This window comes from Embiotoca jacksoni, unplaced genomic scaffold (assembly GCF_022577435.1).
Source record: "Embiotoca jacksoni isolate LCO1_2020_lvr unplaced genomic scaffold, fEmbJac1.0.p SCAF_3, whole genome shotgun sequence".
Taxonomy (NCBI): domain Eukaryota; kingdom Metazoa; phylum Chordata; class Actinopteri; family Embiotocidae; genus Embiotoca; species Embiotoca jacksoni.
This window is the reverse complement of record NW_027185381.1, coordinates 22,112,398-22,139,155: the sequence shown is the minus strand read 5'-3', so window position 1 is coordinate 22,139,155 and position 26,758 is coordinate 22,112,398. Positions and strand designations below refer to the sequence as shown.

The window sequence follows — 26,758 nt, the reverse complement described above, 5'->3', positions numbered from 1 at the left end:
TTGAGGTTGGGGAGGTTGAGTGTGATTGGATAGAATTAACACAAACAAAAGTTTCCTGTTAGTAACGTAAGTAAGTTATATAAATAATGTAGTGTACATGACTTACGTAACACACGTAAAGTAACTTCCGTGACCTATGTACTGACTTAGTTTAACCCACACCGTGATCTTCTCCTAAACACAGCCACATGGTTTCTGGTGCCTAAACCTCAGGCACCTTAAGCGTATTGGAGACGAAAGTGGGCTGTGACCAAGCAGCAGTATTTTGACACCCAACAGGTTGTCAAGAAAAAACGTTTTGAAGTTGAGGACTATCTTCTCCTTAAAACAAAAGTATCTCGGGGTACCTTTTCTAAGAGGACTAGTCTGACAAAGTGTCTATCGTCAAAAAGTCTCTTTATACAAATACATTTTGGTAAAGCAGGGATGTCTTATCATCGGAAGCTTATATTTAGATCAGTATGTTCATACACCGTGTCTCCACACCCATGCTTTTGGACCATCTTGCTCCTCCCTCAGAATAAACTGACCCATCTGGCTCACATTGTGAACACACTGTAAAAACTGAGGTGGCGAAAGCTGATGAGACGATCATCAGAACATCTGGTAAGGAAATAGCTGTATGAGAGTTCAGAGGCTTTGCCTGTAAAACTGTGTGGTCAACTAGTTAAAAGCAAACACAAGAATAATAGTTGGTTAACAAACAACAGGTAGTAAGCAGACAGTATGCAACATTGTTCAGGGTGTGACCACCCATGTCCAGCATCTGGGATCGAGTCTGGAAATGAGTCGGACGGGTCTGAAACACAAAAACTACCCACATGTTCTTCCTGTGGTGCAAAAAAATCAAAGCTCTTCCCTGTAAAATAAATATAATCCAACAGAATATCACACACTCTTTCATCATCAGGCCAAATGTGGAGGGGAAACAACCATTTGAGAGTTTGTGCAAACATCATAGAGGTTAATTTCCAAATGTCTTGGGATGTCTGAGGAAGAACAATAACGTGATTTCAGCCAAGAAGCTTTTACTGTGTCTGTTTCCAGTGACTCCAGCGTGTTAACCTCCACTGCAGAAAATCCCTCGGCTTATTTCTCTCCGGACTGTCTGAATTAGCCTGGGAGATACAGTATCACACCATCGAGACAGGAACGTTTAAACAAGCGAAGCAGAGCCAGCTATGGCGAAAGCTTCTATCCAATCTGTCTGGCCAAAGACACGGTGATAAGTTCATCCTTCTTCATCCTCCTTCACTCACTAACACTCCACACCCACCTCGCTGTCAGATAAAGACACGCCATCCAGATATAAACTGAAAGAAGAGATCAAAGATGTTTGAGATGAGCTGGCCAGAAATATCATTTTGAGGTGAAAGTTGCTCTCCAAGCATTTGTCTGAGTAACAAACTGTCATTTCTGGTATGTGCTACTGAATATAATTGTCTGAAAAGCACTTTGTAAAGTTGTATTTTTCATCTCGCAACACCTTCAGCTATATTTCACACACAACCCTCAGCCATATGCAGAATATTAATAAATCAAGACAGAAATCACCCAGAGTGCTGCTTTTGTATGTTTCCTACACACTTGGGAGTAATTTGTTATTGCAGGTGGCCCCTTACAAGCCCAGTGTTCCTTCTCAAGTATCCCAAATAAAGAAAACAAAGGCTCTCAGATTGGAACTGCAGCATTTTATTCCTTCGGTCTGCACAGAGTAAAAAATTACATAAATAACGAGCGTGCAGCTTTGGATGATGAAATAACTAAAAATAAAAACAACATTTGAAACTATATTTTCGCACTCTAACAATAAACTGATGCCAGGCCTTGTGTGGCAAACATTTTGGATAAGTAAATGCGTAGAAGTAGATTACTCTATTTCTCCCATAATCCCTTTGTTGCCTGGAGGAAAGGATTTGTGGGTCAAGCCTGAGGGGGTGGGTGAGTTCACGCCATGTCCACGTATGGCAAAGAGAAGCTACGATGCTCCGTCCAGACAAGGAGACGAAGCCGCCGTGCCTTTTTCCTACACTCCCCCTCCCCCACAGACAGACAGACACACACACACACACACACACACACACACATGCATATATCCTGCCTCAGACAGACCAGGAACAAACCATAATGGCACAATGACCTACAAACCACAACCCCATGGGAATTATTCACAAGCTTTCAAATCAGATTCCATTAAAAGTCTTCTGCAACGGCAAGGCATGAGGGGGGATGGGGGGGATGTAACCCCACCCCACCCTGAGCCAATGCATTCTAACACACCATCAATTAATGAGCTCACCGTACAACAAAAGACATCCTCTGGTCATGCCAAACATATGCTTTTGTTTCTGATATCTTGCATATACTGATCTATCAGCAAAGTGATGAAATGCAGCAGTAAAAATAAAGACATTAAAAGACGACACTGAAGTTAGGCAGCATAAATAAAAAACGGCCCGGTATTCAAGGCAGATGGCACTTTATTCCTCTTCTGCCTGCGAGGACGTTATGTCTAGAACCAACATGAGCTAACGGGACACACATGTTGTTATTCCTAGATAAAATTCACAGGGGTTTAATTTCCAGACCTTGGATAATCTTCTCTTCTGGCTGAGTTATTAGCATAAATATTGATTTTTATTAAGATTAGATATTAGTATGGTTGAAGTAAGTAACCTAATTAACCCTAATTAAAACTTTAGCATAAAGCGGTGTCATTTTAGATAAGGCCCTTAAGCAGATGCAGACTGAAGACCTGTGAAGATGAGTTTTATTTTAAGTTCCTCTAACTTTTACCAAAGAGGCAAAGAAAACTAAAAGGCAAAACATCTTGATGTTTCTTAAAATGTTCAACGGAGATTGGATCACAATTTAAGTCTTTTTTTGTTTGTTTGTTGACCATATTGGACCAGAAATGGGCGAGCACTTTCGCCATATTCAGGGTTTTTCAATGCCTTATTTTATCATCTTATTTTCATTTTCATTCTGTCTGTCAACATTGGATCCAGTAATGCTGCCACTCTGGCCAAGACTCTCTTTTAACAGACCATCCTGATGACGTAACGTTCGGGTAGCCAAAATTAAAAACAAGTCTGCAGCTCTGCGAGGCTGTTCTCGGACACAGCGGTGCTTTGAGTTAAATGCTAACATGCCGATGTTTAGCGGGTAAACCTTAGTTTAGCATGAAGCGTTCATCCCTCCATCATCTACACCTGCTTTATCCTGAACAAGGTCACGGGGGGGTGGCCTGGAGGCTAAATGTATAATGTTACCATGTTCACAGTGACAATGCTACCGTGGGGTGTTTACCAGGTATTATGTTTTCCATGTTTGTGATCTAAGTGCAGCATGTTAGTATTCTAACATTTGTTAACTCAGGCGGTTTTTAGTCTGGAAGAGCTGACTTTGGGTGAAGGTGGGTACAGGACAGGTCGCCAGTCCATCACAGGGCCAACAGATGGAGCATATTACTTTTAAAACGGAGAATTATATGAATACAGCTTTTTGCATGAGAGTAATTTGGAATTTAAGGTACTTAAATATATTACAAAATTTAATAATACTGGATGGCTGCTAACACTGTAAAGACTTTCCAAATAATTTGCAAAAACAGCTGCTGCTTAATATTATACAAAATTACTTTCACATGAACTGGAAGTGTATCTGGAAATAATTGACACTTGTTCCATCTTTTCAGCAACACTTTAATCATAGATTCTGTATAAATTCCACTTTTTTTTAAGTCCTTCATAGTGATGTGAAAAAAAGCTGCTTGTTCATGGTAGAATTCCAACAGTGTATTGGTCGTCGATAATCTTAAGTGAGTCAATAACCTGAGATTCGTTCAGACTTTCTGAGGCTGTTAGATCGCTTACAGTGCAGACCACAGGCAGACTGCCAAAAGCCGGTCCAACAAATATTGTGTTTATGATTCAATTTCCTCACTGGATGGAGAAAAAAGTAGTGCTACTGGTGGAAAAAAAAAAAAGAAGCCTCTTCGACGATTACATGAGCATTGAGCAGCCTAATTCCTCTTGTTCTCGGTGCTCCGATGGACCACCTGTTAGACAAGATGCTCATTAAGCTTGAGACTGGGAAGCCGCCATGGGGCTGCTCAATCAAACGGTCCGACTCATCCTGGAGGAATCCAGCTGTAAAACACACACTCACTGGGAAATCACTCAGAAGAGCTCATAAAAAGCACACACACACACATGCGTTTACTCACGAGCACACACACACAGCACCAATACACCCAAACAAACACACATTTCTAAATTGTAACTGCTTTCCAACGGATGCAGTCGCCATCACCAGTCCTGTAGGATTCAGAGGCCCATTATCCAGAGAGCTGGGATTTGATTTTCTGTTCGGGTGGCTCCAGCGTGACAAGTTGCCGGTGGAAATAGATCCTCTCACCAGGGAGTAAGAAATAACTTCCCTCGGCACACAATACATGATTCCTCGTAAACATTCTGCAATCCCATTCTTTTGATGGTATTTATGTCATCAGCGTTTACTGGTTTCCAGCACTGGAGCGAGACAATGGGATTAGTTGCTTCTTTTAAAACCTAAAATTCATGACTTCGGTTATACCTTATCTTTGCTTGTATTCAACATCTGTGCGGTTGTAATCCTCAAGTAAAATACATTACTTCTTAACATTGTGATTGTTAAGATCTCAGTTTGTTTTACCTCCATGAGTTATAGGTCGCCGACATAATTTAACTCCACTTACACAAGCAACCCTTTTGGAAAAAAGTTCAAGGCTGGATAAAAAGTAACTGACATAGCACGACTCTGCAAGTCCCCTAGACTCTTTTGATAAACCATAATTCCTCTCACTGGAGCATACAGCTGATGGTAACCTCACCTCAGATGTTTATAGGCGTTAAACAAGCACATGCTGTTTCTTTACATCCTCCACTGGGCTGTTTTCTATTTACGCAACCCCGTCTTGGGAAGCCGAATCACCTCCACCGGATCGTCCCCCCACAAACTGTTTTGAGTTTCAGGTTACACTATTTTACATGAACACGGGAAGTTTTTCCAGGGGTAATGAGAATCTGTGCCAGCCCAGAAAAGTGCAAAGCGCACTCAGAGGGCCCCAGGGGCAGACAAAACAGCATTAAGTATTAAGATTGCTTAAATGGAAAGAAATTCACTGTGTCAACCTAATTTCCTCATGGAGGAGCGAGGAAGCCATAATCTCAAAAATAACATGTTGACAGAGAGCGTGTGCTCATCTAGCTGAGCACACGCTCAGAAACAGTGAGGTGCTGAGAAAAGGCAGTGGGCCCTGGCTTTTGATCCTCTGACTCACAGGGGCAGATCAGAAGTGATGAAAAATTCAAGCCTCCTGTGGAAATGAATATATTTATTTCCCTACTCACGTGATGCAGTTGAGAATAGAACCATAACATAAAAAAATGCTGAAATGATTGACAAAATTCATACGAACTGTTTTGATTAATGAATAATTGTAATTAGGTCAAAAAGTTTTGGTTTTTCCAGATTATCAAATTTTGAGAATTTGCAGCTGTTCTAAGAATATGCTATTTAAAATGCACGCGCTTTGGGACAAATTTAAGTTTGCACTGGGCTTTGGAAGTCCGTGAGAATTATTTCACTATATTTTGACACTTTATTGACGAACTGTCAAACAAACAAGGTGCTCTGCCATTAGCCCAAACGGGCTTAAAAAAAAAAAGCTGCACGGCTGTTTGTGATGTATGTACATGAGAAAGAGAAGGAGTCATCTCTCGCATACCACCAGATCAAATCAGCACCACTGAGACCTCATTTCACTGATGTACTTAACTGCTGAATAGCGAATGGTGGGACACAGTGAAGGGCAGAGCGTGTTAAAGCTAAAGCAAGACAGAGAGGGATCACGTCACTGCATGCAGATGTGAACAAAGCAGCGGGTTTTAATTATCTGAAGCTGCTAGTGTGCGAGATGCCTGATAATGGAGTTCAGAGGAGGACAGGCTTTCTCAAAGGAACAGATTTCAAGCCTGTTTGACCCAAAATAAATCGCTAAATTAAAAATGGGAGGAAGGATTCATTTCAGCTGCCTACCTCGTGGGTCATATACAATCCAGAATTACGATTTAGTCAAACATTTTTGGCTGCGCACGACATACTACATCTAGTTCCTCTTCTTTTTTTTTTCTTTTTTTATCTTAACTTATGACCAAGGTGCAGAGACAGCAATCTGTCTTTCACCCGTGCAGGCAGCGTGGTTTAATGGATGGTTGGTTGATTTGTTCACCATTTTGGTCAGGTAAGAATGCTAATGTTAGCATTTAGCTCAGAGCACCACCGGGTCAAAGTGCAGCCTCACAGAGCTGCTAGCACGCCAAAGCACGTAATACACCTGCTAATCCACTAGATAATACCGGGTGTCACGTGTTACCTCACCTAGGATTGACAAGTAAGGTGCCTTAGGTTTAGGCACCAAACACACGTGGTTCGGGTTACGAAAAGATCATGGTTTGAGTTAGAATAAGTGACTTTATGTAAGTAACATTACATAAGTCACGTAAACTATGTATTGCACCTTATACAAGTTAAATTATTATTATAAGTAACTGCTTTCTGGGCATCGACATGGGCATCTCCAGTGAAAGTCCTGTGTTTCTTCCATTCGACTAACCATGACTTCCTCCATACACGGATTTTTATCTTTGTCACATGACCTCCTCCTTTGATCTGGGTCGGGTGGGTCATGCATGCGTGTACTTTTCACGCTTAGGCGAGGCAAAATGTGACACTGACACAAGATCTCCCGTTGGACTGATGAGTGTATCACACGCTTTTGTGAAATTAATCTGGATCATGAATCTGAGTTACTTCTGGTCTTTTGTGTTCGCCACAACTAAGCTAACCAATTGTACTGTTGCCACTGGTTCCACCTGATAAAAGACTGTGATCACACAACTCCAGTTTGTACATAACATCTGGGAACAAAGACAAAACAGAGTGCTTATTGGTCAGTTTCCCCACTCATAATCCACGCACTGCAGTTTCATTCTAGCTTAGTCTCCCAAGGTTGCCCAAAAGCAGTGGAGGGTATTAGTGAACCGCTGCAAAATAATAAAATCACTTGCAGCAAATGTAATGGAGACTCCGCTTTCTACTATGCCACTTGTTCCAGCACAACAGAGTACATTCCTAGAGCTTAGCAGATATTAAAAATTAAACTGGGTTAAAATGCCACACAGCACACATGTCTAGTTCAGCTCAGGAGCCGGGGCTTCAGGCCAGACTCTTGCATTTGTGGCAAAGAAATGCACATTTTAGTTCTTTGGAGTGTTTACTGGCAGCTGTGGATGTGTAGAAGAGCCAGCAGGAAAAAGACAACAGGCCCTCTTGAATGTGAAGGGAAGAAAATGACGTGGCACCCTTCTTGTATAACAAGTGTGTTTTAAGGTGAAGGACAGCTATGAGGACTAAACACACACATCAGTGTTGTGCAGGCAGATATATAAACTCCCCTCCTCTTCACTTGTAAAATCCTCAGGGATTTCTTTGAGAGACCTTCAGTGAGAAGCCTTCAGCAGCAGCACTTGAGGTGTGCTCCCCGGTCTTTATGAGGTGCAAAGTGAGCTATTATTCCCTCCAACCCTTCAGCCGCCTGTTCCTGAGGGCGAGGAATTCTCTCTAAACCCCAAAGAAAAATACTTGTATATGGATTTTTATGACTTGAGAAGTGCACTTGCCTTGACCTATCCCCTCTGTTGGCTCAGAACTGCTGACTTGGAAGGTGACGTTGCCAAATTTTGCAGTGCATGGTAGGATTGTACACCGTGCATGCAAACAGACGAACGAAACACTTCAGCTGGTTTCAGAGCCAAAAACACAACCCAGGATGAGAAAAACAGCATCCTCCCACCATCTCTGCCTTTGTGTCCTTCTCTTGTATTATTCATGTTCCACCAACAAATTATTTAGGCCTTGCCCCAAGCAAATGTCAGTATATGGTGGAATTAATGGACATCATCCCCCCCCCCCCCCCCCCCCCCACATCACGTATTGTACACTGCAAGCCTTACATCCCAAAGACATGAGCTCACCTTTTTTTAGAGGAGCAAAACCGTCACTATTAATCCTTCTCACGACCTTTAATTTGTGTGTGATGTCTCCCTTTATTTGTAGTGGGACTCCATGTCATGGAACTGGATATTAAAAGCCTTTGCTGGGGATCCACATTGCGTTTTATGTCCGTGATATCACTTACAAAGGAAGGGCAGTTAAAAAGAATTATTCTCGGGCTGTAGTATGGAAAAGCACATGGTCAAACACATGGCCAATAAAAACAAATGGCCTGTGTCACTGAGATATGTTTTTTGTAATAACATTCCAAGTGTAGTGTGGTAGAATGGTTGCAAAGGCTGGATGAGAACAAAGAGCTGCAGCACCATTTCCACAGCCTTGTCATGTAGTATTGATCTTCCTGTGGGTCATGGACCACTGTTTTTTTGTTTTTTTTCCTTCCTCCTTTCCTCCCTCCACTCAGCTATGCTTCAGGACTGTACTTGTCATCTCATTTCACAAACCCAGGAGGGGCACTTTTAAAAATCAATTACCAGCCCCTCACTGGTTTGCTCCTTTTAGAGGCCACCACTGGCCCTGGATATGGGGACACAACACTGCAGTATGCTCCACTCATCCAAAACGGCTCTATGTTTAAGTCATTTAAGTCCATAAAGGCCCACATGTCCGTACTGACTGCTAACACAGAATATTTTTGCATTGTGGAAACACAAAATTAACAAAGCAATTGAACAGATTGTCCCGTAGAGAGATATGCTTTTATGAGGGATAAGGCTGGCAACATTGTATATTGTTCCAAACGCTGTTAAAACACATGAGTGAGTCACAGTGTTGCAGTGGGGGACATACCCCAACATGAGCATGGGCACTGTAAAGTTTATGTGCAGTCCCAAATGCACTGTATTACTGCCACAAATACTCACAAGAGCAACAAATGTGTATCAATCCTTGACTGAAAGCAGTCCCAACAAGTGCGCTGTTTACTCCTACTTATGGACCAGTTCCTATGAACTACAATGCACAGCTGTTTAAAGAGACAACTGAGCCTTTTAGAAAAGAAAAGAAAAAACATATATGCAGTTTTTAAGGATTTGGTAATAAGGAATGGGTTTAAGAGTGAATGCTACAAATGGGTAGGGAAGTCAGGAAGTAAAGACTAAAGGAGCGTGACACCAGCCTTCAATATCATCAAATATATGTATGTGACATTTTAGGACTGGAAATAGAAAAAAAGGCTGTTTTTCACTCTAATTACAGCAAAGCTGGGTAAAAAAGCAGCCACATAATTACTCTGCTCTAGTCAACGTTAGTCATATTCGCAGCTCCTCACGATCAGAGAGCATTCAAGGAAAATTAACCGCCACCTTCTTTTCTTCCTGAGTCAATCATTTCATGGCTATGTGGAACAAAAGCAGATGATTTGTCCATAATTAAATTCTTGCAGTAAACACTGCTGAACACTGAGCTGGTGTTTGTATCCAACTCATAAATGTCTCAATTATCTGAATGGACCTACTGTACACTGCAGAAACCGGTCCCTAATAAAGAACCTAAAATCATCAACAAATAAACACGGTCCCAGCAGCCATAAACAAAAAACAAGTCTCCAACGGATCTAATAACACAAACCAATCCTGCTGAAAATAACCCAGCGAATATGCGCTCTCAAACCTTGCAGACATATTTTATAATGTATGAGGAAATGGTGTTGTGAACATCATGATGCTGGCGCTATGCCAGGATATTTGTCCACATTGTTGAGTCCAGTTCTGAATGATTCGAATGAGATGCAGTCAGGGTTGAGAGCTGTTTGTTTTTGCACTGTTTTAACGCCTCATTAACCTGCACCATTTGCAACAAACACCATAAGGCATGAGTTGTGATTTCATATTTTTCAGCAACACACTGTGTGTCCTCTGCTAATAAAGAGTGGCTGACCTCCTAAGTATTTGCTAATGAGGGGAGTTAGAAGAACACTTCCAATTTGCATTCCATAAAAAAATGAAAGTGGAAAGCTGCTCAACATATCAAATGTTTATGAAGTCTCCTCGTGATAAGCTGAGGTGGATTTTCCAGTAAAAACTAGCGCTGGCTACTACAGAGAGTTGGCAGGGAGATCGGCTCATAGATCAGCCAAAGGTTGCACCACACACAGCTAAACTTTCATCATAGCAGCTTTTATCAGATTGACAAGATGAAAGTTTTACGTTAAGGTCTTGTCACACTGTGTTTTGATGGAGTGTTTACTTAGGAGAGACTGAACTCTGGATTCATGATACACAAAGTACCCCGATGTAGCATGCAGCTGCCTCTTATTGCATTAGTGGTGCTGTTTGTCCTCAAAAAGATAACATTATATTATCTGCACACATGAAAATATTTAGATCTCAACATCCAGGTCAAGGGCACTGCGGTTTATGAATATGCATGTGACGTCTGCTTCAAGGTTCGGCGCTGTCAGACAGTGTATCTGCGTTGAGGTCAAAACACTGTGCATGCACACAGAGGAGGACTTATTTTATCTTTCGTATCTCCAACCGGGATCAATACAACATGTCGATTCTTTGATACATTTTTAAAATCAGAACACAGTGTTTGACCGGCTTTGAGACACTTTGATCTCAATCATCAATTCTATGATGAAATCGCAGATCAAGATCAAATGCACCTCACTGGGTTTCATCATAGACCTAGAAAACCATGGCATTGACTTTGTTCTGTGTCTGACAACTATATAAAACTACAGTACATGCATCGAAAATCCCTCACAGGAAAGGTATGGCTATAAATTGAAAGAAGTTTACCAACTTCTTGACCAGGGACTAAAGGCTTTAAACACTTAATCTGGTTTAAACTGTTGGCGTCTACTGCAGCAGCAGCTGACGCACCCTAGGAGTCCACTAACAGTCACACAAAACGTCTCCTAAGTCAGACAAATCTGCAAATAATTAATGCCTGGGGAGAATAGTCTGTTTTAATTGATATACACCAAATCTACACTGAGGATGCAACTGTTAGGATAAGAACAATGGGGAGTATCATTCTTCTGCTTTAAAGTTTCAAAAGAGAAAAGTCAAATGTAAGAAAATGTCCCATTGCCAATATTATTGTAACAGTATTATCTGTTGAGTTGGGTTGAAGGAAACCTCCAGACACACATATGAGTCTGTTTTGGATCACTGTGGACATCAACAGGCTGTAATCGTCAAGTATCTAGCCAGGCGTCTCAGAGCAGTCAATGGACCTGTGGCTCTTCCACTGCTCAGGTCTCTACTCCCCACAGTGTCCCACTCTCTGCCTTTCTTTCCCAGGCTAAGGCCTCTCCCACTAACAATGGCAGAATACTGTATATTTGAATGGCGCTGAGTTAGTTATGTCTATCTGAGGCATGGGATATGCTAAAAAAATTAGTACTTATGGCTTGCAAGAGTAAAAAAGCTAATTTGAAATGGCTATTTTCTCTATCAGTCAAATACTGAACATTCTGTGAGACAGCAGAGCCCCGTTCTTGAAGAAAAAAAACAGAGGTCTGTTAATAAAAGTCATGAGATCATTCATAATGATGATTATGTGATTATGGCATGACTTTGTATGTGTCCTTTCCAACAAAATTGGAATACTCAGACAGTGTATTGTAAACCTATTATGCTTTGGCAACATGAAGTATGTCTGAATGACAAAAACTTCAGTAATGTATTTGGGAAGTTCTTATTTATTCATATTTCTTATATTATTATAATTATAATTATTATATTATTATGCTTATTGTTGCTTATTTTTTAATAACAGAAAGGGGTGCCTTGAGTTCAGCAGGTTGAGACCACGCACAGCATAATCACTGCTCTCAAAATGGTAATTGTAATTGCGTGTAAGCCAAGTTTGCAATTTAGTGTAAAACACAAAGTGCCCATGAAAACAACAGCCAGTTACACTGAAAAAAACAAATGCGTAACCACAGCCGAGCTGGAAATGAGGAATAATTATGTGTTAAAAAAAATAAATACAATGAAGATTAATAAACTAGCCTTCAGTGCAACTGCGAATTGTGTCCAATAATTGGTTTAGCAGAGAATAGGCTGATTTTACTGACTAATGCTTCATGTTGAAGAGTTTTCCCCCCTGATTTGCATGTTTTTTGTACATAAGAAATAATTAAGTTTTCCTGTACGTTGCATAAAACAGCACTAACCACCAACTGCAAACAAGTAGCGAGTTTTGTTTTTATTAAAGACTAGTACGCACTCTACACTGCTTCGTCTGCTCTGAAAAGTCTATTGGAGTATTGGAAAATCTATGCCAAATAAACAATATTAGTGCCTTTAAAGGGCTCATATTTTATAAAGTCCGATTTCCATTTCTTTTTTGATTGTAAAGCAGGTTGGGAGGTATAAAAATACTGTAAAAGTGTCAAAACTCAGTCTACAGTGAAATACACATAGCCTGTATTCAGTAGCAGTCCTGTTTGGAATTCTGTAAGTTTGTGATGTCACAAATTAACCACTCATGCTATGTTTCTGCCCTCAGCACGGCCCAATGTCCAACCGTTTATGTGGAATAAAACACCAAACAGTCATTCCGTCACAAAGCAAGCAAGTTACAAGACTGAAAGAAACCTGTGATTGGCCTGGGCATTTGTCACTCAGAAAAGAGTCAGCCAATCAGGGGAGCGGGTCACTGATATCAATTTGTCTTAAAGGAACAGACACAAAACAGCCTGTTCTTGGTAGTGCTGCAGAAAGTAGCTGAAGAGAGATTGTTTTTGGTATTTAAGTTGCAAAACCAAAATAATATCTTCTTATGGATATGAAGACTGCAAATAAAATACTGCAGTAATGTAAAATATGGGACCTATAAAACTTTAGTTTAAAAAAAATGCAATAGTACAAGATAACTAATTTGTCTGTAGTCCAGAGCAGCTTGAACACATGTTTCTGAAACGGTTCTTTCATTCCCTCAGAGAAGTCTGATTTTCTAATTTCCAAATACCCCTAATTTTCTGCTGTCAAGTCGTTATAGCAAATTAAAAGCCCATTGAGCAGGCAAACACGCCGGCGTGTGTCCTGCCAACTCATCTGTTCACAGTGACAACAGGTATTCATCATTCATCCGCATGGTTTAAAGCCAAACGCCTCCAGCACTACTGTGAGATACACAGTAATCTCTTACATAAATCTGAACTTTAATTGTTGGACACTTGTAATAGATCACACACACACAAAAAAATGTAGATTTAACTTCCACATGCTCCTAAATCTCCATACTGACTCTCGCCATGAAATAAACGTTTGGGCCATTTTGAAAGCATAACCTAACCAGAAGTATTTTACATAATAACTGTATTCTGATGTGACACTGCACACAATAAACATAGTCGTTCATGTGCGGAGTTTCACTTCATTGAATGAATGAAAGAGCAGAAAGAAAATGAATGAAATCCTTATCCACCTAATCAGGGCCAGCCATTCTGTGGGCTCACAGCCAAACTATGGTGCATTATTCTTTCGCTAGAAATCAATAACCTCTGAATGAGTTGCCGGTTGTAGATGCTGCAGCTCCCGAGGAGAATGACAATCAGAGCTTCAGGACATGCTGTTGAGGGGGTGACATAATACGAGCGCCAATCAAGCTCTATCCTCTTCAAACGAGGCTGTGCCTCGAGGGAGCAAAACGAGCCCACATGGAAGGTACCTGAGGCCTGCCTGCTTTACTTCAGCTGTCATGAGGACGAGTCCCCAGCCCCATCAATCATGTGGAGTGATGGGCGCACTGCATTAGCAAATGTTTGGGAGTAGAACTAAATGAGCAGCGGAGGCAGGGGGAGCGCTTTATAAGTCATTTAATCTCGTGTTTAGTGCTGATAATATATTTTTCTTTACACCAGAGAAGGAAGTCTGCCAGCAGTGTAAGATAATTTCGCGTCTTCCTACACAGAAATCAACTTGTCTCCAGAAGTTTCTTGATATAACTGTCACTTTCCTCAAGGCGTAATTTATCTTTTTCCAAGATAATGGAGCTTGTTTCTAAAACATAAAACATTAAACTTCACCATGAGGCTAAAAGACTTGCTAAGGTTAGCATTTTCCTGGCAGGAAGAGAGAAGGTTTGAGGTTTCCGAGTGAGAGTTTGTTTGAATAGACATGTCTGGGGGGTTCGGGTCTTCATCTGGGACCCCGGCAATGACTCAGGCAAATGAAAACAAAACTCGCAAGCCAGCGGTGCTGAGGATGGATTTCCCTTAAACTGCTTCCTAATTAAAACAGCCGCTGATGTTTCTACCATGTGGCGGCGAGAAATGCGTCTGCCGTAAATGCTGGACACGCTCAGAGGAGTCACTTGGGGGATCTGGTGTGGTTTAAGTTTTGGACCCTCTTAACATCTCATCAGGTGAATGTTTTAAGGCCCGATGCAGCTGGAGTTCATCGTCAGGACAGCGCGCGCTGCACATCTCCAGGCCTCCACAGACACACTTAAACAATTAGGAATCAGACTTCCATCTCTACAACTGTATCTTTCTTAGCAGTTTTGCTCGTTTCTTTTTCATCGAGTCATTCTCTCTCTCAGATTAGAAGTTTATTTTTCTTGAGAGCACATTTATGAAATCTCATTGGCAGCTGAAAGCGCCTCTCTCCAAATCCTCAAACCTCAGCAGCTAGTGAAAAAAAAAGCATTCGTGAACACTTTCTCCCAACCTAAACTTCCTTCTCTGACCAAAAATAAACTGAGGCCAATTGTGTGTATCCATCTCCTGATGAAGAGGAAGACCTCACTTGGCGGGAGAGTCACACATGTAAAAGGTCAAAGAGGAGGAGAAACACGGCGGCCGCAGACACTGAGGGTCAATGCTCAGCCAAAATAAACCACTGAAATCAACCCTGTAAACAATCACGATCGCATCAATCAGTCACCGGTTTGATTTTATTCATGATGACAGAGCGGGAGGAAGCGCGAGCGAGAGAGACAGAGAGCGAACGGCAGAGTTGGCTCTGTGTGTGAAATACAATACAACACAAGCTGTTCCCCATCTGGAGAGATGTCACACTCATCTGCCTCACCAAGCCATGACAAGCTACATTAGAAGCAGTCACTTTACACCAATCTTAATTGGATCTGGTAATGCCACATACACAGCTCTGAACGCAAAACGTATACGGGCCCATATTCTGTCATTAAAGCAAAATTCAATCATTTATTTACGACACGTCTGAATGCTCTGCAGGTGTAGCTGCTGAGCAAAAGTATGAAGAGAAGCAGTAGCAAAAAGCCAGAACCAACAGAAGGAACTGAGCCTACACATATATCTGGTTTCATTCTTTCATATCCCACACAACCATTTAGTGAAAAGCCCCCTAAGGCTGAGATTACAGCTCTGGATTGGATTCAACTCTTGCCCTCTCCCAGTGTAGCTATTTGATGAAAGGCTTGGCAAGGGTCACGTCCAAGTGTGGTGTTTTTCGGGGTTTTTTCATTTTTTAAATTTACTTAAATGAAACTATACGAGAACCTGGACCAGACTGGTCGTCTGGTTGTAAATAACCTGTGGTGTCCCAGAGGGTGGCACACTGCAGGCTGTTGTGCTTTGCACGCATTTTGCAGCGCACTAAAACCACGCGCTGCGTTCCCAGAGCTCAACAGTATCATTTAGAGGCAGCTTGTGAAAAGATGTACTTCCTCCATTGCTGTGGTCTGGTAAGAGGTAGGAAGTGAGGGAGGAGAGGGGGAGGAGGAGACTCTTACAGCTGGGACTGTTCAGGTCCACAAGAATTCAGTCTTCAACTTGCTCTGTCAGCTTGTCTGTCCACACATATAGAAAAAGTGTCCAACATTGCACAAATGACCAGTCCCTTCCAATTTTCTTCCACTCATCTGACGTGTACAGTGATGTTTCCTCTCTACAGATACCTCATCTCAAAGACAGAGAGCGCACAGCATCATAACAAAGGCCACAAGGGGCAAATCTTCATTTGCGTCCCAGTGTTATAGGCCTAAAGGGAGCAGCAGGTTACCCACAGTGGCTGGACTGGCCAGACCACAGGCCCTACTGTGCTGCATCTGACTCACTTACCACACTTAGGGAACACCAGATACTGTAATCATATGTGAAAACCACTTAAACCACAACAGTAACACAAGTCAGAGGATGTCTAAGACAAGCTTCCTTTACGGAGTGAACCTGGACCTGACAAGAGACGGAAACCATACTGAAACCGTGTCATGCCAAAATGACATATTCATTTGTTGTCACGGGTGGCTTGCTGATACAGTGCTGCAAGTCTCCCCTGGCATCAACAGCAGCATTTGCCCAGTTGTCCTGGGCAACAAGAATTAGGCCACTGTCAGACATTTCATTGAGTTAAAAACAGTGTTAAAAAGGTCCTCTGTTTTTCTCAGAGGAGAATCTTCCACATAGTGCTGCTTCTGTTGCACTTTAATGCCACAACAAGCTCTCGGCAGCAGTAAGATCAACAAATAAATGAAAATGAAAAAGAAGCAGCATTTCACACTGATTTTAAGATCTAATGGGGTAGAAAGTTGGGTAGAATAGTAACAGAGCACTGCAGTAGTCCACCACACATATACATATATATATAAAAATAGAAAAAATACAAACCATTCTGTCATCTTGGGCAGATGACTGATTTCCAGTCAGAAAATGCAAGTGCACTGATTGATACATGAACTTTCCAGGGATACAACTGAACCACCCACAATTAACCAATTAACCTGACATGCTGTTAAGCATCTGTGAGCTCACGAACTGTGAATCCTCTGATTTCCTTCCTGTCCTGTTCCCACTTGAAAATGGAGCACGAACCAGAGCCACGCACGACCGTAATGAGTTTGCCCAATTGGTTCTGACAGGTTTGGGCCGCAATGCTGCTCTGTTCAAACAGTGAACACTGAGGTCTTGCTGCTTTGTCCCTCATAAACAACAGGGCAACACAACCAGGGATTAATTCCCCTCTATTTGGCGACAAATGGCCTCCTTCACTGTGTCCGGGGAGAACAGAGGGACCACACAAACCCTTCTTTTTTACAATGGACAAAGGCGCTGCCTCCGAACCGGCCAACTTGTGTCATAACCTTATCGAAATGAGCCAGTGCTCCTCGACGGAGAATAATACCGCCACGATGGAGAAGCAATGCGAAAAGGGGCCTTCTCCTCTTCCTCACTGAAAAGGGCAAACTATAGCATCACTGTTGGATATGGGGGACAGGGAAGTTTTTGTTTCTAATGGCTTGGGGTTCTCTGCCTACATGTCGTGCTCCCTCTCATCCACAGTGCTGTTAATCCCATTAATATGAAGAGGGCCAAGAGCCTGAGAGTGGCCACGGCTTAAGAGCCATCAGCCAGCATTAGCCCTGGAAATCCAAACCCTTGTCTAGACCCATTAACAACTTAGCCCAACAGAGTCAAATCATTTGAAACCCATGTCTAATGATGGCAGCATAACCTATAGCCACCCATCGGTGATCCCATTTAAAACACTGATTTTAGAGCATGCATCACGTTCTTTGATTGTAAATCTGACCGATCTTCTATTGTTGGTCACACAGCCCGTTTGATCGATGATCTACGTATTCGTTGGCAGCTTCAATGCCTTTCTCACATCATTGAATAGTTGCGTTGAATGTCTGCCACACAAAACTGACCACGTGAAGGATTTACTCGTTGGATGACTCAGGCTGGTATTACACACCACTCCCATTTAAGGCAGTTATTATCATTGCGCGTGTGTTTCCGACTGTCTGCAATATACTGTCTGTGTGCGTGCTGCTTTAACCACATGATGTATTAGGAGAGATAATCTGCTGGCTTTTAATTAAATAGCCAGGCAAGAAGCAATGAGGATACTCAAAGAGGACTATAAGGTTACCCATCGTGTGCAGCGCAGCAGAGAAAATCTCTAGTGCCTCAGTCCACCACCAGGCAGCAAACCCGACAGCTACATATGGCCCACTTCTCATCCCACTGCATACCAGTCAGGTGATTACAAAGCATCAGAGCCTGATTAATGCAGCTTTAAAGTAGCTTGATCTGGCCTGGCGAGAGCACAGTAAAGGCTTCCAGGAAATGGTGGGCATGGCAACTGCTCATGATCAGCTTTCAATCCCACAGCAAAAACCAGCGGTCTGCCGCTGCGGCGTATCACAAACAACAATCAGCTGAAGTGATTCGGCGCTCCTCACACTGCCTCGCATGTTCAGTACCACCCAACAGCAGATAGCACCGGTTGATCTGCTGCACATCAGCGATTGCAGGTAGTTAAGACGCATGTATGTATCGTGTTTCTCCAAAGTCTAGACACCATCTGGGCCCAGAGGTTATGGGTGTCCAGTAGCGTGGAAGGAGCATGTTCCCCTGTGTAAAATGTCACTCAGGATTACTGTGATTAAGTGAAAAACTGTGGCTTAGTGGCGCTATCATGCTCAGCATTATAACCTGCTACTGTTCACTCACTAATCAGGTCTGGGCACAAAACGATGTTAAAAGTAAATACCAGCTTTGTGGGTGGTTATGCTGTTGACTGTGTTAAGTGATTCCCCCTTGTGTCCCTTGCTTTCTCTCTCTATTCAGGTGTTTCTGATCTGTGATGAGTGGATGGCTACACCCACTTAGCCTATTTAAGGGAGGTTGGCAGAGAAGAGGAATTCTGTTTGTCTCCTAGATGGGGCAACCCTGCGAGTTTCTGCCTTCATTTGTGGGTTTCTTTCTTTTGGGAGTGGAGGTTTGGTTGTCTGGTTTTTGGGTTTGTTAGTTTAGTTTATCTGTCTTGGTTAGTTTAGGGGGGAAGCAACTGTGGTTCCGACGGCCAATTGCGTGGCTGGCCCAGACTACTCGTTCTTTGTTCTTTTTTTTGGACAGCCTTCAAGAGTCTCATAGCTTTGGTTAAGTTTTGATTTTGTTTTTAAATAAAATGACTTGTGCCTTCCTCATCTTCAAGTATGGAGACCTCTTTAGATGTTGGTGGTCACAAGTTTGAGCCAAATGTTTTGTTGCTGCTGAAACAAATGGCTTAACAGCTGGGGAAATCAAAGATCAATATGGTTTCATAGCATGCACAAACATCTCAGATTACACAGTTAAAAAGCAGGACTGGGAGCCGGAGTCTGTCTGAGGCTGAAGTCGAAACACAACGCTTTAAGCTAAGTGCTAATGTCAGCATGACGTCATGCTCACGGGGACAACAAAAAAACATTTAGAAGTTTAATCACCTTATTTTAGTGTGTTAGCATGTTTACATTTGCCATTAGCTCCATAATTGATGATTAAGATAATTGAAAGTTTGTCAGTTTTGCAGAAATTTTAACTTTGACTTGATAATGAAAAGTGAGGATTTATCCTCTAGGGATATTCAATAGCCAAAGCAAACCTTTGCATTTAATTGTAAAGATATTTGTCTCTTTAACCAAGATATGACATTTGGTGGCACAAAGTCAACAGTGTTCCTCCTCTGGGTACCTGCTTTATATTTCAGACAGTGAAATTCAGCAGATTTGTCTTTTTATTGCAATCTTAAAAGATATTTTACATTTTCGTATCCCAACCTCTGCTTACATTAAACCCATATACATGCATAGTGGCAGTTACATTGACTTGGCTGATTTACAGAAAGTCCTGCAAGGTCTTGTGGAGGAAAAATAACTGTAATGTCAACTGTTTTTAATGTGTGGGGGGGGGGGGAATCCAAACCCTCTTTGAATTGCAAAAGCAGTGAGATGTGCTGGACAAAAAGTTGGACAAAGAAAGACTTTAACCCAACGTGGCCTTACCCATCAATACTTCGATCACACAGTGGAAGCTTCTCCCACAGCAGTCCAAAGAAGCTAATTTAACTGTTTTGACAATCTCTGAGAAATCTGGTGACCCAGAAAGGGAAGGTAGGGAAAAGGAAGTCCCTGGTTAGGCAACAGGGGTGCAGTGTTCTTCTGCAATGTGTGTGTTTCCACACTTTTTACATGTTAGGGAAGTGCACCAATAAAACACTTTCTCAGGTTTAATCTCTATTGCACATTTTCCAAATATTCAGGTATTTCAGATTTTTTTCCTTTCTGCCCTCACCACAGGGAACACAGCACATAGGCCAACATCTTTTTAAATGAACTTCAGGAGGTACAACTCGGTAACCAAGATACAGTGCAACGTAGTCTAATTCCCTGCCTGATGACGGGGAGGGAGAGAAAGAGAGGCATCGTATCTAGTCAGCTGTTTCCTATTAACCTACATGTGAACTCACTCCATCCAAGCCTCCGATGCTTCAAGTAATTCTGCAGGGTTTTGTTGGTGAGGGCGGAAACACACAAACACATCAGAACCCCTCATTAATGGTTATTTTTGGAAACAAATAAATTTCTGCCAGGCTGGCTTATCTTGCAATTGTGTGAAAATAACATCTAGTCTAGTCCAGCCTTGGCTATCTGTTGAAAAACAGTTAGTAAAGTGGAGGTCTGTGGTTAAAACTGAGCTTATCTTTCTGGCTGGTGGAGCTTAAATCTTAACTGTTTTGCTCTTGTCTTTGTGATACTTTGGCATCTTCAGAATAAAATGAGAAAGAACTTGGAATGAAAATTACTATAAACTTTTCACTTTCAAAAGGAGGCACCCTGGCAGCTACTATGCCTGAAATGTGAACAGTCTTCAAACTGGCTAATGTGTATAATCTGTAAATTATGCTAAGAAATCAAAAACACCCTCTTTCTCTCATCTGAGAAAATCTATTCGCGAAACTGTGCCTCCAACATCTCCTTCTTCTCCTGCCAGCAGATTGTACTCACTTGTAGTCTGAAGGAGGAAATGCAGGAACAAAGGTTATTCCTGTTGACAACAGATTCATCACACATTGAAAAAAAAACCTCAGTGGTGTGTTTTCAATTCTTTTGTATTTTTAATTTGGCATTTAATTGAAACCTGTAACAACTGATGTGCTGTTTTTTTGGTTGGTTTTTTTTACCACACGGGAGCCGTTGACACGAATTGTGAACACTTGATTAAAGTGTTGCCACCGTCTATTTACACATCAAACAAATATAGAATAACATTTGAATTCATCTGGAGATGCGTTGTTGTTTTTTTTTGGCCACCTGACAAATGTAGCGTATTAGTTTCATGTTTTGCTCTCGAACAGTGTGAATTTAGCAGCTAGGTGCTCCGCTACCTTGCAGCTAACTTTGTTTAACTCCCATTTGGTGTTGGGAAAGTAGCAAAAAAGATAATTTTATCCATAAGCGCTATCGGAGCAGTGAGAATAAACTAAAAGAGTTAAGTTGTCGGCCATAAAACTAAAACGGACTTGAAAAATAGGGCAAAGGTCTCTAAGTCAGAGGGAAACCGAGTTGAGTGATAATTCTTTGGGTCATTTTAGCCTTTCAAAATATTGATTACAGCCACTTTGAAAACTAAGATTGAGTGCATGTTATTTGGCCATCTTCACTGACTCTAATATACACTTCCCAATGTCTGTGTCATTGTGTACTTTGATGTCTCCATCCTGGCGACTACCGGCAAACACAACATCCTCCGTTTGAATCCACTTCAAACGTTCCCCTTCAAACTGGTGAAGGGAGAAAAACCCTCAACTTCTTCCCAAACGGGACCATCTGGAGGCACTGGATGATGGGAGCTGGAGGCCCGAAAGGCTTTGGGGGGTGCAAGAGGGGAAGGCAGACAGAGAGAGAAAAAGAAAGCGAGAGAGAGACATCCGAGCAGCTACATCTACAAAACCATGTCGTGAGTCCCTCTCTGCAGGCAGGACGGTAATTACAGGGCGCAGACACAGAAATCCTGACTGGGGAAAAAAAGTGGGGATACTCAGACTGCTGGGTTGCCGCCCTTGGGCCCTCAACATAACCGCAACACTAACCAGCCAATCCTCCAGTATAGGCTCCGAGAGTAGGGTTCCAGATCACTGCACTGACACGCGGTGCCAACGAAGAGAAAGCCATGGGTACAGACAAGTCCACGTCAGGCCAGGTAGGACTCGCACTGGTTTCCACATCACACGGACCACACAGCCTCCAGTAATACAGGCCATATGAAAACTAGTATTCAACTTTAAGACACAGAAGGGACACTTAAGGCTGCCGTTGCTGAGATTTTAAAGAAGTAGGGGGTCTACTTTTTGTTTGTGCGTCTTTTAACTCACAAAAAAAACTAAAAACATGCAAACACACAATTAAGGCAAGGCTATTGAATCAAATCCAGCCAAAAAAACAAAAACAAACACCAGAAGTAAATAAGTAAAGTCTTTTTTTCCATTACAACGCTAGCACGATCATTAAACAAAATGAGTCACCACCCAAAGCGCTGTGTAGCTGAGCTGCCTCCACGGATCGAAACCTCCCATCTCCCCGCATCAGCAAGAAGTGTTTCGGTTCTTCCCTCGATCCCGACTCCTCTAATGAAAGCTTTGAGGGCGCGGAGCAGCCCGGTGACTCGCCTTTACCAACTGTCTGAGCATTATAAATCACTGGCCATGCCCAGGGAGGCTGTATCCTTCAGCGTGACCCGCAAACCTTCACACATCCTCACACAGGCAAAATCGTACGACGGCTAGAGGAATGAGGTGGGCGCAGTTCATCACATCCGTCAGGCTCCCATCAGCAAACGATAGTCCATGAAGCCAGTGTGCATGGGCTGAGGTGAAACATACCTTGAAAACGGTTCCCCGTTTTCGGCTGTAAAGACTAAAGAAAAAAACGGCTTCCTTTTTGGCCTCACCTCAGTTAACCTGCGTCTGAACTGCTTTTTCACATCGGAAAAATTACGTTTAGCCACCTGCAATCAAGCCAATAGTTACATTACACGTTTCCTATGTGCGGGTTTACAGCAAGCCGCAGAATATTGCACCATTGTTTCTCCTCTGACATTTAACTGAGCTCTCCCATTCCTTCACTCGGCCCTGACTGTGGAATACAGCAGCGGAGATATGAACTACATGACGTACGAGTCCCATTTTCCAGCGCAGGTGTCAAAGCCATGTATGTGCTAATGATGAGTGTGTCCGGGGGGAGGGAGAGGAAAAGCCCCCTCGGGGCGATTTGGCACTGCGGAACAGGTCACTCTTCCAGGCTGTCATTTTTATCGAGGGAGGGTCCGCGACTCGCTGCAGGGGTCAGAGAATTTCCTTGCATGGCTTTTCTTTTTTTTTTTTCTTTTTTTTTTTCTAGAGCCCGGAAGATAAAACTTCAATAACATGTGAAAAGTGTGCCTTTGCCTTTAATTGTGACCCTTATACGGCATAATATTTCCTCAGATTAATGTTTAACCACTGGCATGATAAGAAGCATGTGATCGCAAAGGCACAGTGCTCTGGGCAGTTTGTTTTTTTTACACTCCCTTTACCATGACAAAAATAAAGCAACTCATCATTAAGTATTCCGCTGCCACACCAAGAGAACCAGCCGATCGATCGCAAATCCTCAGGTGCCTTCTTTATGCCAGCTTTGCAGCCTCAAGCCATTTTACACACACACACACACACACACACAGCAATCTTGGGTTTTAACTTTAAATCACGAGTTGAGTTAAGTCTGTGCATTAGTTTCACCGCCTGCAGCGAAGGGGAAACACCATCTGTCTTTTCAGAGAGGAATCAATGATGCACAGTCACAAAATATCCATATTCATTTCCTCCTCAACTATTAATCATAAACATTCGACGGAGGGCAGAGGTTTTTTTTGTTTTTTTTACCGAAATGCACACTAAATAAGCCATCATCTTATTCTTGCTGCTTATTTTGGATAATTCTGATGTCCTTTTAGTTTGTTGAAAAACATTTGCTGAATGATCCCTAAATTACTGTCAGATTCACAGTTAAAATAAAACCAGTCTACGGGCTGCAGGGTGTTGGCTGATGGTGGGCTCGTCGTTTGATTTATCGCCATCACACATGCAGCAGCTTCGTTACCATCACACAGTTAAATCAGCTTCTTTCTTTTTTTTTTTTTACAGCCTTCGCAATTGTTAAATGTGTCCAGGACTGTTTCACTGAACAACATGATATATCTCTGTTGCACCCACCCTTCCTCTATCTCCCTCCCTGCCTCTATCCCCTGCGTGGAGCCCAAGGGGACAGGAGACGGATGCTAATTGCACGTCTGAACACATGGTGTTAAAAACAGATAACGCTGGATGACAGATAGCCTGCAATGAAAAAAACATGTCAGGGACAGAGTACGTCAGAGAAAATCCTTGGCTGGGACTGGCGGATTCTGGCATTTATCTACTTCATAAGAAGCCTGCAATAACTTGGACCCAAACTCGTGTGATAATAAATAACATTATATCATCATGTCCTTACAGGATAATCAGGGGCAGGCTTTCTGTCTTACAATAAAACTTAGGGACTCGAGGCTATCCACCGGCCGCACAGCAGCCCACTCTGCTGCTGCAGCAGCAGCGGCGGCGGCAGCCTCTCACCTCTCCACAGTGCAGCCACTCCCTGACAGGTTTATGGACACGGACCACCATCCGTCTTGCACAGAAGTGCCTGAAATCACCTGACCTAAGCACAGTGCGAAATGCATAGCAACACAACCATATAGGAAAAGTATCAGACTTTCAGCAAAGAGGGCCTTGGGGAACGAACCGAGCAGGAAGCGTTCTATATACAGAGCAGTGAGCGGAGTTGTACAGGAAATACACCACTAGTTGAAGTGTGGAGTGTTAATGTACTGTTTGTTCACTGAGCTGTGTCCTCTGGGTGTGTTTTAAGAAATGCACCACACCTGCCATATATGCACAGACTGCTGGTACCAAGCATGAATAAAAGACTATGAAGTGTACAATAGTCTGATGTATGTCATCTACGAATAGTGGCTCATTACTAATCGGCCTCTGTTAACGATGATATAGTTATGGCAGGGAAAAAAAGTGCCGATGCCTCTGACCTACATCAGGGTGTGGATAGCGAATGAAGAGCTTTAGGCATTGACAACCATTCAGCCATCAAATATCAAAAGGCCAGCTATGAGTAATGCATTACTACATTTCAGAGGCTGAACCCAATGCGCTGATGGTTTTCGAGCAGATAAGGGTGACAACTTTACCTATTTTTTTTAAGGTTTATTAATAATAAAATGCTTTGCTCAAAGTTTCAGTCGGCTCCACATTTTGTATACAAATTTGGAGCTGCTGCGGAGCAACGAGATACACTTCTCCTCCAGAGCTCAATTAATTCCTCAGCACAACTCAGGACTTTGAGCAAGTCCAGACTCTGGAGGCTGCAACGCTTTGTACTGAAGCATGCCGGGCACGCTGCTTATTGAGCTACAGACTTCACCTACGGAAAACAAAAAAGAGATCCCGTAAGACACAGTACAAGAATACTTTCACAGAAACTATTTTTCCAGACGGTTGCATAATTATTATCCTTGGAAGTCACGGAGAAAGCCTGCTGCAGGAGTGAGACATGCGACTGATTTTCAGAACAGATCACTCAGCAGCTCTTCCAAGTAATTCACTCCATTGATACCTGGTACCTTCCTGCAGGCACACCGCTTGTTGTGATAATGAAAACGCTCAGCTGCGATGCTGATGCAAAGAAACACTGCTCACTCAAGAGTTACCAGCATAACGAGGAAAGGCTCATTGTTTGCTCTGCTGCTGTGCAGAACGGAGTTGATGGGATTGAAGTGTTAGTGGAGACAGTGACGTTGGTAACACGGTCTGCGTGTCATTCATTCATTCATTCATTTACTCAAGTACCTGTCATCGTAGCAGAAATCGGCGCCCAGAGTGTTGACATACAGGACCAGAGCCACGGCGCCGCACAGCAATTCTGCAAACATTTCTGTCTCGCACGCACGCGGGGGGGGGGAAAACAAAAACAAAAAAAAAACAAAAAAAACAAAACAGAAACAAAAACAGACAAAGATGCCACGCGAGACAAGAGAGGAAGCGAATCCCGGTCTCTATCCCCTCTCAGTCCCCGTCTTTGTCAGGATGTCTCTGCGAAAACAAGTCCACTCTCCCCCCCATCATCATCATCATCATCATCATCATCATCCTCGCTGAAGTGCACAAAGTGGATAATCCATCGGTGGCTTTCTTTCTAACCCATGTTGGGTGTGAGCCCGACAGCTTCTTATCCTGCTGGGAGTTGGGCAGAAAATAAAAGACGAGCAGCGTTCAGTGAGTCTGTGACAGCATACCGCACGCCTCCTCGACACGCAGGAGGATCACAGCTCCGATGCTCAGCGGACGCTGCTGGATAAACGTCGTGATTTGAGACGGAGGTCAAGCCGACCGCCGTGAAATATTCGACATCCGCTTGGGATTTCAAAATAAAACTTCCTGTCGCAAATTTCATGTTTTCAGAGAAACTGGGTGTGCAAAAGATTGAAAAAGAAAATGGGAAATGTTTTATGTTGTAAAATACAAAGTCGGTGATATGCTTACTAAGACGCAGGCAAAAAAATAAGGTGTCATCCTATTCAATACCTGACCTCCATTACTTTTAGCTGAACAAAATACTACCATTCCCGCCCCACATAAGTCAGGTTTAGTGCCGATTTTAAAACAGCTAATCATTATTATTTACATTCTCTGATACTGGATGTTTTACCCAGGCCTATTGTTTTATGAACGGCTACAACATCTAAAATAATGTATATACATTTCATAAACACATTTAAATAATACATAAATAAATGATTTAATTTTGAATGAATCAAAAGAAATAAATACATTTTAATGCTTCA

At 42.5% G+C, this 26,758-nt stretch overlaps 1 protein-coding gene across 3 annotated transcripts in view; it reads right to left on the bottom strand.

Annotated features, from left to right (window-relative positions):
* Nucleotides 1-26,243, bottom strand: part of tmtc2b (transmembrane O-mannosyltransferase targeting cadherins 2b) — an 89,742-nt gene extending 63,499 nt beyond the window's left edge. For all 3 annotated transcript variants that reach the window (XM_069162497.1, XM_069162498.1, XM_069162499.1), the window contains exon 1: nt 25,764-26,243. In XM_069162497.1, the coding sequence (XP_069018598.1) occupies nt 25,764-25,846 (83 nt within the window). In that variant the 5' untranslated portion in view covers nt 25,847-26,243. The remainder of the gene's footprint in view (nt 1-25,763) is intronic.
* Nucleotides 26,244-26,758: the final 515 nt, after the last annotated feature.